The sequence below is a fragment of the Clavelina lepadiformis genome, chromosome 9 (genome assembly GCF_947623445.1).
Source record: "Clavelina lepadiformis chromosome 9, kaClaLepa1.1, whole genome shotgun sequence".
NCBI lineage: Eukaryota > Metazoa > Chordata > Ascidiacea > Aplousobranchia > Clavelinidae > Clavelina > Clavelina lepadiformis.
The window spans coordinates 2,225,908-2,243,308 of record NC_135248.1 but is presented as its reverse complement, the minus strand read 5'-3'; the positions used below and the strand labels follow the sequence as shown (position 1 = coordinate 2,243,308).

General features: G+C 36.3%; 1 protein-coding gene and 1 long non-coding RNA gene across 3 annotated transcripts; both read right to left on the bottom strand.

The window, feature by feature from the left end:
- Positions 1-637: 637 nt before the first annotated feature.
- On the bottom strand, positions 638-4,548 carry LOC143469978 (uncharacterized). The gene is made up of 5 exons (XR_013119244.1): positions 4,276-4,548; positions 4,033-4,169; positions 2,428-2,676; positions 1,437-1,911; positions 638-1,251 (listed from the first exon to the last, which is right to left on the bottom strand). It is a non-coding gene; the product is annotated as an uncharacterized LOC143469978 (long non-coding RNA).
- A 461-nt stretch (positions 4,549-5,009) lies between these two features.
- On the bottom strand, positions 5,010-11,964 carry LOC143469977 (kelch-like protein 26). 2 transcript variants are annotated; one of them, XM_076967799.1, is made up of 12 exons: positions 11,822-11,964; positions 11,500-11,620; positions 11,267-11,420; positions 10,829-11,046; positions 9,812-9,958; positions 9,572-9,653; positions 9,302-9,399; positions 8,969-9,176; positions 8,694-8,825; positions 7,248-7,406; positions 6,941-7,088; positions 5,010-6,482 (listed from the first exon to the last, which is right to left on the bottom strand). In XM_076967799.1, exons 1-12 carry the CDS (start codon positions 11,920-11,922, stop codon positions 6,362-6,364), a joined length of 1,689 nt encoding a protein of 562 aa, XP_076823914.1. In that variant the 5' UTR covers positions 11,923-11,964; the 3' UTR covers positions 5,010-6,361. The 2 variants fall into 2 exon arrangements, with proteins under 2 accessions (XP_076823914.1, XP_076823915.1); XM_076967800.1 differs by lacking the exon at positions 5,010-6,482 and having other exon boundaries at positions 6,947-7,098.
- Positions 11,965-17,401: the final 5,437 nt, after the last annotated feature.

Here is a 17,401-nt window from a genome sequence, read left to right as displayed (position 1 = left end):
AATAAAAACATGCCGGAAGCAAAACACAAAGTTTTCCACCGATGCACGAGCTTAAACAATTGACCACTCTCGAGGAGCTGAAAAGTGCCATGGCAACAACAGCTACTAGAAAAGCTTGTACCAACCGTAGAGATATCTCTTTGGTGAGCGTTGTTGGCGAAGTTATTGCCTGAGTACAATTTGAACGTTAGCAGACAGTTTTTATCCCGAATCACAAGGCGACTTTATAGAAACAGGTCATCAATTGACTTTATTTTCTCTGTCCGACTAAGCCAGAAAAGAATCGAGAACAAGGACAGCCCATCGTGCTCATTAGACCCTTAACTGACGGCACGAAAGTTTGTGTACAACTAAAGGATACATTTTAAAGAACTTTGCCTAAGTGTACAAGCGGCCTTACACTCATGAATGATTTTGCAAACAAATGCGGGAGGTTCTCAATGGTCATCAGCACCAACACTGATGCGCAGCATCTGCCACAAAACCGTAATGAAAGCAAACAACCTAGTAAATGAGAAACATATACGTGACAGAAGAGAAAGCTGAAGGCTTCAAGGTCGAACACCAAAAAATGCCATAAAATCTTTATTTGTTTTATTATACAGTGAATTTACTAAAAGACTGCTTCCTCGAAAAATCCTCCATGGGGCTCACTGAAATTTTGCATGTCAATTTAGTATTCTTTGAACTGCCATTCCATAAAATGCCATCAAAAAAACAAAATAACAGAGGCCCAAAATAAACACTAGAATTTTTGGTTTGGTTTAGAAATTCTGTACGCGAGCTGAGATATTGAAGCACGCCAACTGCTAGGGTAATTCCCAGGCTAGAAAACACCAACCATGCTGCCTTCTGATTGGTCTAAACATTTTTTTAAAGCCCTACGTAGGACGTCCAACAAATTCATAGAGATCTTAGATTTAGGTGTTTGACACCTTAATAGGCGCTGTCTGCGACGCAGTAAGGAGTCACGTGGCGCACCAAGATCAGGAACAGCAGTGTGACTGAGCGCACTGGATGCAGCTCTCTACCCTATCACATGAAAGCACGCTAGCTCGAAAAGCTAAGGCAAGGTCGCCGACGTCCCTATGTCGGAATTTCAAACGACATCTCTCACAGTGAAGTCATCTCTAGATCCAGGCCCATTGGTCGACCTCTCCTGCGTTTCAACTTTCAACCACAAGGTGAAGCAGGATACGAAGCTGCTCCACCAAAACAACATGTACGACATCCAGGTCAGCAAACGGCAAGCTTGAAAAAAATTTGAACAGCGTTTTGTAGCGTGGCTAAACCTCATAAACATGGAAAATGTCTTGAAAACTTCAAAACACTATTAGTATTGAGTGATTCGGTGTCCACTAGAGGCCCACAATATAATTCACACGGCTTAAACGTGTCTTTAATTTTGTTAAATGGACCGCAAAAAAGTAACTGACTATTTCACTCTCAGCCGAACTCGAAATAGGTCACGCAGTCAGTCTTCGAAGCTGCTTTGATTTTACTGGATATTTGATTTAGTCTAAAAAACATATATTGTTAGGTTTAGTTATCAACAGTATATGATAAAACATTGAAGTTTAGTTAACATGAGGTAGGAAAAGGTAATTATGAAAGTACGATGTTTTCGTTGAAATAGCGACAGCTCAACAATTAACACCAAAAGTAGTTGAAATTTCATGAATACATTATAATTGGAGAACTTCACTAATCACATGAACAAAGCTGATCCACTACATAAAACAAAGTTTAATTATGTGAACTGTAATAAACAATTCTATAGTTTGCTACAGCCCCTTAATTATGAGAATTAGCTGCATAAGAATGAAAACTTTATTCCGCTGGAAGACAGAACCTTTCTAGAAAGTGTACGTCATTGGCGGCTTGTAGATCCGCGAGAATCACCGCTTGAACCTACAAATATAATGGCTTGATTGAAGATATCGTTTACGCTATTTTGCATCTAAAGTTTCCAAGTTAAAAACGTATTATATTTTACAACAAAACTTAAGCCTATAATAGTAGATTATAAAATTTGATCAAAAATGTTGTCATATTGTTTACAAAAATATAAAAAGCCAAAACCAGTTTGAAAGCTAACTTGTACTTATATAACCTAGCAAGCTATAAACCAGTTTAAATAACAGATATAAACGTCAACCGAAAATATATTCAATAAACCAAAACTTAAAACTGACAGTCTCATAATCTTCAGCCATTTAGTCATAGCACAATAAAGAACATGCTCTCGCACAATTAACGAAAAGGAAAAAGTGGTAACACTCGAACTTTTATAAAACATGCAAGATACCAACAATACAATTGTGCTACATCATATTAAGTTAAGACAAGCTAACAAGTTTGGACAAAATATACCACTATCATAAGCACGTTTATCGCTATCAACAAAATACTGAATGTTCAACTCACCAAACGTACCAGAACAAGCTTTCACTCAACTCTGGAAATGTTGAACTGACCAAGCCAACGCACAAGTTCTTACAGCTGCGACCTTCTCAGCCACCGTCAAAATAAAATGACCACGAGTTTCTTTATTTGTTTGTGACGTCACCTGGCATTCGGCGCGGCGCGCGTTGATTAAAGTCTGGCTTCCTTCCAAAATTATCCGCGTAAAAAGCTGAGAAGTAATTTTGAGCTTAAACCCGCAATCTATGATGTCTGTGGAAATGAAATGAAAATCAACCAAATTGACGCAATAAACTTCAAAATACAAACATGGGCGTAATTATTTTGTTATTTTATGTATGTTATTACGTAATTATTCTTTTTTCTTTTCTTTTATATTGTTTGTCGTCGGTAGAGGGCGTCAAAGCAAATGCGATGGTAATTTTGTTTCAGGTACCCTGGGTATACATCAGTGGTACCTGAGGTGACATTTGGAAGATTCGAGGCAAACTATCGAATAGTTTGAACAGGCTTAGCCCCTCTAACATTTGCTAGATGAGGTAGGGTCATGAGTTGTTGTTTTGTTTTTGCCTTTTCCTCCATAGAAAAGATGTAAGAAACTTCTTCTTGGGTCCCCAAATGCTTGTCCGCCCAACCTCGTTGTTTCATTTTTGCGCGATTGCGGCGGTTAGTGACAGGTTACAGGTAATTACATGAAATGAAACGATGGTCAACGGTTATTCGGACTCCCCCCGGCTTTAAGAGAAGGCGGTCTCAGAGAAGGTTTAGCTGTAACCTACCAAATCTTTAAGGCAACTTTACTTTTGTTTCAAGCCATACACTCTTCACTTTCAGTGCGTAAACACACACACGACAGTCGCGCATGTATTGCAACATGCTTTCAGCAACTGGCCGTACACTTCTCACGCATTGTTTGATCATAAAATACAAATACGGTAGCGGCTACCGCAGGCCTTTGTGATGAAGATTGCGTAGCTACGTAACTGAGTGTGAAATGCAAAAATTGTGTTTAATATGAATATGCGTTTATTTGCACACCGGGTAAATTTTCCTACTTTGTAATGAGAGTGTACGGCCCGCCGGCTGCAACATTTTTTCTAATGCGGCCCTCAGTACAAAAAGTTTGCCCACCCCTGTACTAACATAAACTAACTACTAAGTACTAAGTACTGTGTATTGTGTTTATGGGTTTTCGATTCGACTTAATTATCACTATGGTGCAAGATTTCACATATAAGCGCTGAGGGATAACGCAGAATAGCAAAAAGAACTTCAAAAAATTTAAAAGGTTATTATTTAGAATTAAATAACTTTATTCTTACGATTCATGTAACATAAAACTACCGGGTGGGTGGGAGTGTGCCCTGTTCTAGAGGAAGTAACACCAAAAGGCGAACAATAGGATGCTGGTTCAAACCAGCGAGCCGCGGAGCGGCGAGCCAACAACCGCTAACCCAGCCCTATCCTAGTGTCGCGAACCCGCTAACCCAGCCCTATCCTAGTATCCTATGCCGCGAAGCGGCCGGTCGAGGCGCGCAGCGCCGAGTAAAATTCTTTTTGCATAAAAAATCTAAAAGTGGACAAAAAATATACTAAGTCTTTTCTTACCTTCTTTGGCATCTTTGAGACCTATTTGATCGTCTTATATGGCAAGGCCGGTTGTCTTGGCATGGTCTTCTCTTTATGGACTGGAATCTGGACGTAGATTCTTTCTTGCATCAGGCGAGAAGACGGTTGATGAAGATCTGCATTTGCAGTACGTGCAAGTATTGTTAGAAAAAGCTTTAACTAGCTAGAATTATATGTTGGGTAAGCATAAGCCTACAGGCAAATTATTTCAGCATTACTTACCATTATCAGCAAATCTAGCGTTTGATCACTTTACATCTATTGCAACCGACTCGGGTGGGAATCGAACCGACCATCTCAGCATCAACGTTCGACCGTTTTAACTTAAGAGCCTCCTTGACCAGTCGTGCATTGGGTGGGTAATTTACAATGATCTAATGAAAGTAGTTCTTTTCCTAGAGCAGAGTTCCAGACAAATATGCTGGTAAATTGCTTTAGCATAACCTGTGATTGTGAACAAGCTTAAAACCAAACAATTCCTCATCTGTTACAGTTGCACCGGGTGGGAATCGAACCCACCACCTCAACCTCGGCGTGGATGCACTTTAACGTAATAGCTTTCCGGACTGGTAGCAAACAGGTGGGTAATTTGCTGTAACATTGTAACAATGGCACGAATTTATTAAATTACAATTTGCAAATAACATCGGCAATAGCCCTACAGCTAGACAGTATATGTATGAATTGGAAGTGCTTTATTTTGTTATTAGTGTATCGTTAATTAAATGACACAATACTTAAGTCATCATATTCCTTTAATGTATATTATTTGATTTGCATGGTCTTATGCAATTTATCCTGTTAAAGGTACCGGTAGGCTACATGCAATTTTGAATCAATCATTTTATTTTTCCTCAATATAATTTTCGACAACAAAAATACAAATTTATTTTGTGGTGGTTTAATTTGTTGACAAAATACTGCGTGAGAGTAAATAAATTGAAAAAGTTCAAGTATCGAAAAATGAACAGCGTTAGTTCTTTTGAAGAGTTTTTTGATTGAGGTTTTGATTATAGGACCAGGAAGGCTAGCATACACAATATTCTACGAGCACTTTCACAACTATAAGGACGCCGACAATTCCTATGGGTTCTTGGCACAAAAGCGGCGACGATTTCCAAGTAATAAAGTTCAGAGAAAGCCTGGAACCAACAAATTTACTCGATAAACTTCGAAACATGCAGACTGGTTTCGACAGGTTTTCAATAATGAGAGCTTGCTGGAGGTTCAGTGATTTTAAGATGTTTTCATGTCATATACCTTTGTGGAAATCATTCTCACAATTTCCGGGAACGAGAAAGATCACCGCGATGACGAGTGACTTTCATTGCCTGATACAGATCGTTAAGTGAGTACATCAAGTGTTAAGAGTATGCGGAGACACTTGTCGTCTTATACTATTCGGTCTTAATTTACCTGCCGAATTAATGATCTGACTCCGTGGTTGCGTGCGGTTAGAAATCTCTAACCTTAACGTGTTACTACTGTTACTAGCCGAAAGCTATTACGATTAACAGATACAGTTTATCAGAAAACAATCCTTTATTGTAGGAACTGTACAGGTTCCGATTATTATGACACAAACACAAACTTAGCGTTCACCAATTAAAACAAGTCTAACGAATTACATTTTAACACGACTGACGTAATACGTTCGTACGATTCGATATCTCTGTCTGCGCGGTTACTCGCATATTAGCACGAGTTTATAAAGCGGAGCGACGTGAGCGGAAGTATTCAACAAAATATACACAAATAGATCAGAAATCGCAAACGATAAACTAAGCGTTGGGCAATGGGGATTATACACAGTTTAAACTCGGATGCTATGAAATCACCTGGTAACATACTAAACGGCGCTTTCACATAAAGTTGTTTAGAGAAGGTTTCCAAATATTAAGCGACAATTGCAGTTTCATCAACAACCAACATTTCAATAAACAACTGGCGAATACTTTCCCACGAATGATATATTGGTATCGGATGTGGCTCCCAAGTCACTACAAGTATATTAGCAAATGTCCGTGTCTTATGGATTTTCTTGACTCGGGTTATACTGTTTGATGAAAATGTTACCAATATTCACTGAGCTGTCAGATACAGCTTTAATTTTTCTTTCTGGAAATTGAGTTCAATGCAGTTGAATTAAAAAACAAAGCGATTTTCTAGTTTTTTACGATTAACCGTACATTTACGTAAAAGAAAAATTAATCGTATATTTCATCGTGATCAATAAAACGAAAAAGCAAATACAATAACAAGTATTAAACACATTAAAGCTGCATTCACTTTCTGGTCATCCTGGAAGTCATATTGCAACAACGGAATGATTGAGTAATTGATCTGAAGTTTCACCAACAACTGTCCACTCGTCATTGTCAGGATCATAACGTTCTATTGTCCTCGAACAGTCTGCACTTTCACCGGCTCTGAATGAAATGTAAAGATTGAAACTTCTTTAAAATAAAAATCAAAATAAATAAATAAATATAAGATATAAAGACTGAAAGTTCTTTGAAAGAGTAAATTAAATAATCCTTTTCGTTAAATAATCTACTTTTTAGAAAAAATATAGAGTACGGATATTGCAACTTAATGTTAACTTAGAACGATGAGAAGCTTAATTTCTTATTCCTAGCAATGGTAGAGAATATGGAACTCGTCTTTACCTTTAATAATAATGTAGGCGCGCGTAGCCAATAACAAACCTATAGCGTTTATGGGTTAAAAGATACACGCATAACAGGCGCCATTTCATTGATTTTACATTCCCTTAGCAGGGTAATGCGTACTTTCTCATCCATAAAGTAAATCAATAATCAGGTTTTATCAAACATATTGCCCGTGATTCTCTTGAAAGCAATAAATATTGATGAAAACAACTCACCCTCCGACCACATATATCTTTTCCTGCATCACACAAGCTGAATGGGCACTTCGTGCATAATTCATGTCACTCACTCTGGTCCATTTATTTGCAGTGACGTCATATCTTTCAACGCTCTTTTCCGTTGTTCCTTTCTTAGATTTGCCTCCTGTTATAAACTTTATACACAATTTGTTGTATACCTATAACAAACTATGCTACTTGAAACAGAAATTGCAATTTTCAAGATGGGATTTTTGAGTATACAGCTCAATGGGTCAAGAGTGAACATTGCTTTTTGCATTCTACCAGCACACTAGACATTTACCTGTGGCATATATGAAGCCACCAACTGCCACAGAAGCAAACCACCTTCTTGGCGTGGTCATGCATTCTACGTAATTCCACACGTCACTTGTGGGTTGATATCGTTCCACAGACTTCGAGTGATCTCCGTTTTCAAATCCACCAATAGCATATAAAGAACCTAATGTATGAATTGATGAGACAAAGTTATCTAGAAATTTTTCAGTATTGAAATAATTCTTTCTACCGGTAAGCACGAAATGCTGCAATGTCTAGCCTCTAGTCTAGCCAATTTTTACTTTGGCATTCACAAAATGGTTTATAATTTGATTAGATTATGGTTTGAATTTATGTTTGTTGAATCAAACTTTGTTGTAACTACAAGCGGGACGTTGCACACGGAAGAATGGATTAAATTATGTGTTGTCTTTCGCGTTTCAAGCATTGTGACATCCAAAAGACCTAGGGGACCATATAATACTGTGAACCCGTATAATTCACACGTGACAAGGCAGAAAAATTGTATTACATCTTCTCTGCTACACGCTACACAAGTAGTATTCTAATCTTTCGACAATTTTTGTTTCGGTTTCCTTTCAAAACGGAAAAGTTGGTTTAAAATTCGGAAATTTTTCTGCTACACGTTTGTTTTCATTTAATTACAAGAAGCAAATTTTTAATCAAGTCAAAGCATTGACAGCTGGTACGTAATAATGACGTATTGACTAATTATGCTTCATTTGAAAGCAAATTCAATCCCGAATTTTGTAACTTGGAATTGGTTAAATAGCTTTGATGCTAATTGTCACATTTGTTTCAAAAGTAGGCAGTAGTAAGTTAGCAATATACTTTGTGCAGGTTTTAGTCTAACAACAGCCTAAGAAGTTAGGCAAAAAGCACCAATTAGTTATCTTTAAAACCTATGAAATCTATGGCAATTGGCAACACTATGAAATGAGCGCCAGCAAATTCTATTTTTCAATCTTAAAACTCATGTATTTTAGATTTTTGAAAGGAAACACTGATTACCGTCTTGCTTCATTTGGTCAACAACAGATAATGCGCAATTAGGCGCTGTGCGCTGTGTTAATTCATTAAATCTCCAACAAATTCGTGTTCCTTGATATTTCGCTTTTAGAAAATAAGTCAGCTGAGCTGGTTAAAGTTATTAGACCTGTAAAGTTATTAGACCTGTAAAGTTATTAGACCTTTAATAAGCTAAAAGGCAAAGGCTAAAAAAAGAAAAAAAGCCTTCACTTTATTTGGCTGCCACAAAATATAGTCGTCTTGGACGACCGTAAAGTTGAACATTGGCCTAGCCCTAGTCTCTGCTTTTCACCTACGATGTACAAATTTCTACCAAACGAAGCAAAAGAAATGCACAAAAACAATTGATCAAGTTATTTGAAATGAGGCCAGCCTTAAGCGAGTACTAATGATAGGTTTACTTGTTCTCTTACTTATTTACCTTCACAAGTAACAAGACTATGTCCAAATCGTCCTCGTTTCATTTGTGACATCGTTGTCCATTTGTTAGTAGTTGGTGTATAATATTCACCTGATCTGTCGTTACTGCTTCCTCCCACCACGAATATCAAGTCTGAGACCCGTTAATAAGACATAGGTAAACGCATTATGACAACCACTAGTAGCAATTTGTGTTATTTTAATCTTATTTTTTCAATTTGTTATTTACCAGTGTTTATGGAAAATTTAGTCAAAATATTTTTAATACACTCATACCGCCAAGTACAGCTGCACCAATTTGCCATCTTTGGAATTTCATCGGAGCAACTTTTTCCCATTTCAACTCTTTTCCATTCAACTTCAGACGAGCCACGAGATTAGTTGAAGCTGATGTTTCTTTAACTTTGGGCGTTCCTCCTCCAATGACATAAACAAAGTTATGCCACAAAATGGAGCACAGTCCATGACGCCCTGCATCCAAATCCTGTAACGATTGGGTTTTGTTTTAGTATTTACATTACATCAATTTCCCAATTTGAACAAAACCTTCGTTTTATGTTTTTGATAACTGGAAGCTACATCCTAGCTAAATCATCACAAAATACTAACTGGATAAGTCTTGCAAGGTTCTTGTAAAATGTTGAAAACTTCAGTAACTTTGTGAGGTGTTTCAGTTCCACCTAAATTCAGTATTCTTGTTCCATTTGCTTCACAAAATAAATGATTTCATCTTTGTTTGTAGTTTGTCAGTTTTCTCACAGAGAAACGAAAATCAAAGTTATACTTAAAATAGTTCGCTAACATACAGTACTAACTCTAGACGTTAAGTTGAATAAAATGTCTCAAAAAAAAGAATTTGTCCAGGAGCAACAACTTTACCTTTTAACCTTTCTTGTCTGGCTCGCCCAACAAAGCCATCTACCAGAGTTTCAAGACATTCGGTATTTTCTCGAACCAAATTCTGGCATTGAAAAAAAAACGTTTATTTTACATTTACTCCAAAATTTAATATGAAAATCGACAACATATACTCGATTAAACTTTCAGTAACATTTTGCTTGTTCAGACCTCAAGGTTCATAACGCAAACAAGTTTAGCAAGGAAGATATGTTCAATTACCTCACAGGATACTATCTCTTCCAGAAACGATGGTAAAACTGTAATCAAGTCAAGAGCTGAAAAAAGAGATTGGAAATCAGCACGTCTCTCTTCAAGATCGTGTTTGGTCCAGTTTACCACTGCCTTGTATAGGGCTGTTTCGGAAAGCTGTGATGTCCATCAAATATAAATATTTCAGATTAACTTTCTGTATAACATGTCAGTCAACTAAAATTGTTTTAAAAGGAGAGAGGGGGCAAAATGTTTTAAAATCTGGGTCTTAAAATTCTGTGTTTAGCCATTCCACCCAAAACGCACAATGCGCAAAAATTTGGGGTTTTACAGAAAGGTTCTTTAAAAGGGGCTTTAAAGCACCTTGAAATGAAATTTTTTCTCATATTTATACGTACAATAGCTACCGATTTATAGCGAACACTTTTGAAACAAAGTGAACAACAACTTTAAAACGCTGTATACCCGGTTTTTAAATATGTTCTGTTCTATAGGTTATAGCTATTTTGTGGCCACAAACAAGGAAATGCAATAAACAAAAATGAAAAAAGTAAAAAAGCCTACGGCCCAAAAAGTTGAATTCGTGAGAGGGAGACCTTGACCCAACCCAATTCAGTGATATCACGCATGTTTGCTTTGTGACAATTATCTCGGAAAAGTGACAATTTAGTTGTAATTTTAAAAAGGTATTATGATGCAATAAAGCTTCTGCTCTAACCCAAGTTTTGTAATAAGAGCACAAGATACTGTGATTTGTCAATCTAATTGCAATATATAATATTTTCTTGCCTCACTGCAAGCTTGGTAGCTGACGCTACTAGGTACTAACAGTAGGCTACCCGGACATAGGTTGATAGGATTGATATTGTTAATTTAAATTTAAAAAAATAAGTTATTACTTTTTGAAATTGGAAGGTAATGGGCTCACAGCTCAAAAACACGACCCAAGTTTGGGTAGCAACCCTGGGCATGAGAACCGCCGTTATAAATCATGTACGCGCACTTTCAGATTTGCAAAACACCTACTTCAGTTTTGACTTTCCTGGAAAGAGAAACAAGTTCTTTCTTAAAAAGATTCTTGAAGTTTTCAGTGGTAATAACACTATCAATGTTTTCTTCAATAAAAGTCTTCACTTGATCTTCAAGATGATCACTTCCATAAAGATCAGCCAAGTATGAGATGGTGAGGCAGGTTTCTATGGAAATGGAATCTTCCAAAAACTTCAAGCAAAATTCTTTGACATCTGACAAATAAAATCAATCCATATCAGCAACAACAAACATACCATATATTCCAAATGTGCTGAAACCAGTATAATGTTAGAACAGAACTTTGAATCTTGGAAACAAGGAAATGAAACATTCAGTTACCAAAATGTCACCTCAACATCCAGTATTTATATACTACACTTGAGAGCAATGGAAGCTTGTTAAGCCCTAAACTAAACAAAGATCAAAATTCACCATCAATTTGCATCATGTTCGATGCTGAGAGTAGATCACAAACATTTTCTTTGCTGATTTCTATGTTTCCAGTGTAAATAAATTCAATGATCAGTTTCATAGCTGCAGCTGCAACTCCTCGAATTTCAACTTGATTTTCATGTTTTTCTTTCATCTAAAATTTCAAATTATATACAACAACAGTAATTCAACTTTGGTGTAATTTTAGAAAAAAATATCACATTACAAATTACCTCTATGTCAAACATGTTTTCAAAATAATCTGAGAAACAAGACAAAACCATCTTATTGGCTGAAATTGATTCATCTTCGACATTGATTGTGACATCGTTAAACTTGCCAGTCAATCTTTTTCTAAAAATATATACCGCATTTTATTATTACTGGCTAATACTAAATTTTCAATTAAACATAGACAACAATACAACTATAAATAACGACGGACTGATATGATAAACTACAAATAATATCAATTTTAAGCAAAGCTATGTTCTAATAAAAACATTTCTTCCACAATTAAACTGGCAACCTGTTTCCTACTTACTATTTTCTTACCTATTTGCATATTCCAACAAACTTTTTGCTTCTTGTCTTTCAAAAACTATCTTCTCTGTGCTAATTTCATCACAAAGTGTTTTGACTTTATCAGAGAGCATTGTTGAAGAATGACAAGGAAAAGTAATTTTATAAGCTGAACAAATCTTTAACACAAAAAACAAAATGATAATTTATAAATAAGAAAATCTTAAACTACAAAATGAATGTGATTTACAAGCAAATAAAAGTTTAAGTCAACAGATGAAATACAATGCGTACTGGGCACTAAACATGTGGCCAAAATTATAAAACATGCACAATGTGTACCAGTATAAACGCATAGAACACACAATGAAGAAACCAGACGCACCCTGTGTAACATGTTTGATGACATATTTTGCAATCTTGGGGAAAGTGCACGTAAAAAAAGTGTTGTAAATGAATATACTTTGAGTTCTTGTTGGAAGCCATGTGCAACAAATTTACTATAACCCTCTTGGACGTCTGCATAAGTTTGCCAGTAAATGTGTCATCATACACTAAGGTTATGACGAATTACTAGCAAAAAAGGTCTTGCAAGGTTTTTGCAATAGGCAGAAAACTTAAGTAACTTTGTGAGGTGTTTTAGTTCCACCTAAACTGAGTATTCTTGTTCCTTTGGCTTCACAAAATAAATCATTTCTGTTTGGTTTGAATAATTTCCTTGTTGAAATATGAAAGTCATACTGTAGTTGTACATCAACTGGTTGGAAAATAGAAAGTGCAAATGTAGAGCTAGCTGGTTTTAGTTTATCTGCTTTACAACTAGTACTTTCTTTTCAGGCTTGCCAAACAAAAAAATCTACAATAGTTTTAAGACACTTGGAATCTTCTTGAAGCAAAGTCTGAATGTTGAAAAAAAAACAACAAAAAAAAGATTGTCCATACTCACTCTGCAATTCTATTAAAAAATTATTCAAATATTATTAAATAAATCTATGCAAAATTGTGGTTGATCTGATGAATTCCTTGTACTGACTTAAAACGTAAATAAGTTTTGCCTCACAGTGACTGCAAGTTTTGTGATCAAACTAAACTGAATTGCCTAAAACGACACTGTTTTCACTACAGAGTTTGTCAAAATCATTGTCAAGTCAACAGTTTGACATTAAGACAACTCTGTCTGCGATGATTTGATCAGAAAGTCTTTTGACTTTACCAGCAAACATTTTTGAAATAGCAGAAGATCAATTTGCATATAAATCTTAAACACTAAAACCAAAAAATAATATTTATACAAAAATTATTCCAATTAAATTGATTGAAAACAAAAGCAAGTTAAATTTATGTCAGTGTCAGTTGAACCTTGTTACTACGTACTCTGTTTATAAGGTTTACACCTTCACAACTTTCTGCCTAGTAGCCAAGATGGCAAGATATTGCTTTAATGTTGTTTTAGATTTTTCGTGTGTAGTGTTCATTGATCAGTTCCTTAATTAAATAGCTTGTGTTTGCAACAAATTATGAATAGAACTTACACAAACTACTTATACTTGAAGTTTCTGAGTGTACTTTATAACAAAGTATGACTGTATATACACTAAGTAAGCTGACGTTATTCTAGAAGTGGACAAACTATGGCCAGCACAGAGCTTCAATAAAGCTTTATAACATATTCATTTACTAAAGACATATGTCTTTGAGACTATCAAAAATCAAAACAACTAGTTTACCCAAGTTAGAAAAAATTCCTATATGCCATCAGTCTCATGCACACACGTTATAAGTCTTGACACGTGAGTCATTAACCGTTTGTCAATTTGTTCAGTCGTTTATTTGTTTCTTAAGTTCGTTACTGGTTTAATACAATATTATACTCCCACATTTAGGATGATCGACAACTGGGAAAGCTTAACAACCGAGAAACACATGCAACCTGATCCAGTCAACATGACTTTTTGTAATATCAGATTCAAGCCCCCTAAGTTCTAACGACGGTCACAAAAACTCTATCACTGTTAGCCCCCGTTCAAGTCAGCTTTTACGATAGAAGACTGTTTGTCCAGAGATTGTACAAAGAGCATAATCCTCAGTGTGCAGGTACGGCCACAGTCACATCACTAAGTTAATCTAAAACTCCCACTAACCCGAACTCTTACTTTTGATGATTAAATTACTCAAGAAAATTTCATCATTTTTGCAGATTAGTGTTGAACCGTTTGTTGGACATTTTTGTTTATAAAAAAGTGAAGAAAATCTAGGTTATTATTAAATTTCCATGGACCACTTTAATTTAGTGTTATTATTAGGTTATTGAGATGGTTAAGCAGCATGATAACGTCTTGATGACTACCAAGTTACCAACTAGGCTAGATGTGTTTATTTTTGTACCTGCTAATAAATGTATTATGAGTCGTTCTGCACTGGTTGTCATATCAACAACGAGCGGTAATTGGTAATAGAAGTGACTTCTTCTCTGCCAGAACAAATTTACTATTTTACTTTGTACGATTGCTGAGTTCAACTAATGGTAAAGTATTTACTAATAAAGTTTGAAACGTGATAATATAAGAGAAATTAGTTTTGCTTTGGGGAAAATTCCCATTAGCCGAACTATTATTTGCTTAATGTGATTTCTTTACCTTTTCGCCTTCAGAACACAGGAAAAGTCAAAGTCTCTTTTGGACATAAACAAGAAAAGGCGAATCGATCGTTACATACATGAATAAAGAATATAAGGAGCGATAGTAAATTTGCTGATAAATGGACTTGACCTTGTTAAGAATAAAACCACCGAAAAATCGATCGAACCGGTGTACCACTACAGGTAACATAGAGCTAAATGCTATTATTTTGCGATTTTCTTGAAAATGTTTTACGTTTTACGTAATGATTAAACAAAGCGTGTTAGACCAATCAGAGGCCAGCATGGTTCGTGTTGTTTTTGAGTACGGGGACTGCCCTCAGTAAATAACTGTTAAAAACTTTCACGACGTATTGCTGGGTTGGGCAAAAATGGAATTGAAAGTTGATGAGTTTTGACCTTTTGGCCAAAAATTGCAGACTCGCCGATTAAATTTTATTGAACATGAACGTTTGCTTCGTAATTTTACATTTCTTTGTTTGGTGACCGTCACGGAATTACCTTGTATCATGCAAACTGCCTTGTGTTTAAGCTATAGTATTACATCAACATAATCATCTAAAATTATTCTGCTGATAGAGTGCTTGCACGTTTAAAAAGAAGTTACCATACAACTGTTATGACCAAACACTAGCACCTATAACTTCATACGTAGGCTGCATCCACTCAGCTATTACAGTCACACAATAATGAATGAAAAGAGGAGGCGAGTTTCGCTATAGTGGAAATCAAACAAAGCGTTTTTTATGACGCAAGAAATTGTTTACTTTGGGCTGGGTTAGGTTACATTGGTGTCTGAAAGCCCGAACTGGACGATTTAACACGAGTTCTAATTACTTTTCACTGGATTTCCTCAAATCAGAGACTACTGTTAAGGATTGCAACATGTTAGTTTTGTGAGTGCATTGTCATTATCTCTGCATTCCTTGAATTAATAGCAACAGTTCTTCATGTTCTAAAATGAAATATTAATGCTTCCGGCGAATGACATTTGCTGTATCGAGCGCTTAACACAAACAGATCGTCTTCATTTTGTGGTGACTGAGATATAATGATCAGAAATGTGAGGTCAATGACCTTAACGAGCAAGGGCAAGCATGAGGTTACGAAAACCAATCAAAATAAATTCAATAACGCCACATGGAAGTCACTTTTTGTTTGGCGCTTTGACGCCACAAGAGAATGCAATATACCAGGGTTGGCCAAACTGCGGCTCTTTGAGCCTTTGATTGTGGCTCTTTAATGAATTAGACATGCATTTTCCCGGTCTAGACGAGTTGTTTTTTCGGATTATGAAACAATGCGTTGTATCACACGTAGTAACAATGGACTGATTGTTAGTAAAATAATCAAAGTACACTCCAAAAAGTACATTATTGTACAAAAGTGTGCTAATTGTACAATGTACAGTGTAGTTAAGTAAACTGTCAGATTGAAGCTGCACGTCAGGGCTGACCTAGTTTGAAGTCTTGGTTACGGTTAACTTATAACTTACTAATAATTGCAAAAAGAGTTTAGCCAAGAAATGTCGTTGAGGAATAATTGCAAAAAGAGAAAATATGAAGAGGAGAATAGGCTATAACTTTTAAAACAGTATGGGAAATGAAATTGCAGGAAGATCTCGCTTTGAAAATGGTCCATAAATCTCTGTGTACAGTTGAGTTCTGGAAACAAGTCTCAGAAGCAAAATACTCGAACCTAAAGAAAACAGCTATCCGGGTGATTTCTATTTTCAGCACAACATGCTGTTGTGAGTCACTTTATTCCGTGATGAAATTTGTAAAGTCAAAATACCGCTCAGTTTTGACAAATCAACACTTGAAGGAACTGCTCCAAACTGCTTTAGTATCATATGAGCCTAATTTAAAACATCTTGCAGCCCAGGTGGAGACTCATAGTATCACCACGCAGCACTAATATTAATCAATAGCTACACTTCGTTGTGAGTGAATAAATTCGTATTTTTTATTGTGTTTGTGTTGTGGCTCTTTTAAAACTGGATTTTTTTATATGCGGCTCAAGCATGAAGCAGGTCTGGCCACCCCTGCAATGGTTCCATGACATATGACCGCGGGAAAATGACCGCGAACAAACTCACCGGGGACAACTGAACGTGACGTAAATTGATCGCGAACAACCCGCCCGGTATGTAAATTGACCGCGAACAAACTAACCGGGAACAGACTTACCGGAATGAAAATTGACCGGGAGGTAAATTGACCGTGCAAGTGCTGAATTATTGTGTTTAAGTTGATGGTAGTATATGATATGTAAAGTAAATATTTGTTTGTAACTATTTCCTTTGTTTTTAACAAAATTTTTTTTTTATTTCAATACACATTGAAACATTTATTGAAATAAACAGAAATATTTCCGGAAATACGAGAAATACGAGTAACAACATTAAAAGAAGTTCACTGCAAAACACATATGACACTACATAATAAGGGCACTAAAATTTACACAAACTGTTATTTGACAAATAAGGAAGTTTATTGCGCAAATTGTAGGTTGTGTGCGATGTCTCTGAGAAAATCTAATACGTCACGGTTTGCAAAATCTTCAACGATGGTTTGAAGTCGCGCATCCAGATCCTTGTATTTTCTCCTTTTGGCAGGAGGCCCTACACCCTACAAGGGGCCAACAAACCCTACGAGTGGCAACCTTGACTGCAATACACATACTAAATTGGCTGGGATTAAAGCTGATGCGCGACTAGATAGTGAATTAGAATTTTGACGTTTTGACGGCCAATTTGTCGCCGGTTAATTTGATCGCCGGCCAATTTATCGACGGTTAATTTCATCGCCGGCCAATTTACGTCACGGTTAATTTGATCGTCGGCCAATTTGTTGCCGGTCAGTTAACCACTACCAGTTGTCGCCGGTGAGTTTGTTCACGGTCACTTCTCGTGATCCCCCCTGCAATATACCCTCTGAATTTTTCCGTACAAAAGTGCTCATCAAAGCCCATCA

Coding starts and splice junctions, on each gene's coding strand:
- LOC143469977 (XM_076967799.1), bottom strand. CDS start 11,922: ATGCTCTCTGATAAAGTCAAAACACTTTGTGATGAAATTAGCACAGAG. Junction 11,421..11,499: donor AAAACATGTTTGACATAGAG/GTAATTTGTAAT, acceptor TTGAAATTTTAG/ATGAAAGAAAAACATGAAAA. Junction 7,089..7,247: donor TGGCTTCATATATGCCACAG/GTAAATGTCTAG, acceptor AGTTTATAACAG/GAGGCAAATCTAAGAAAGGA.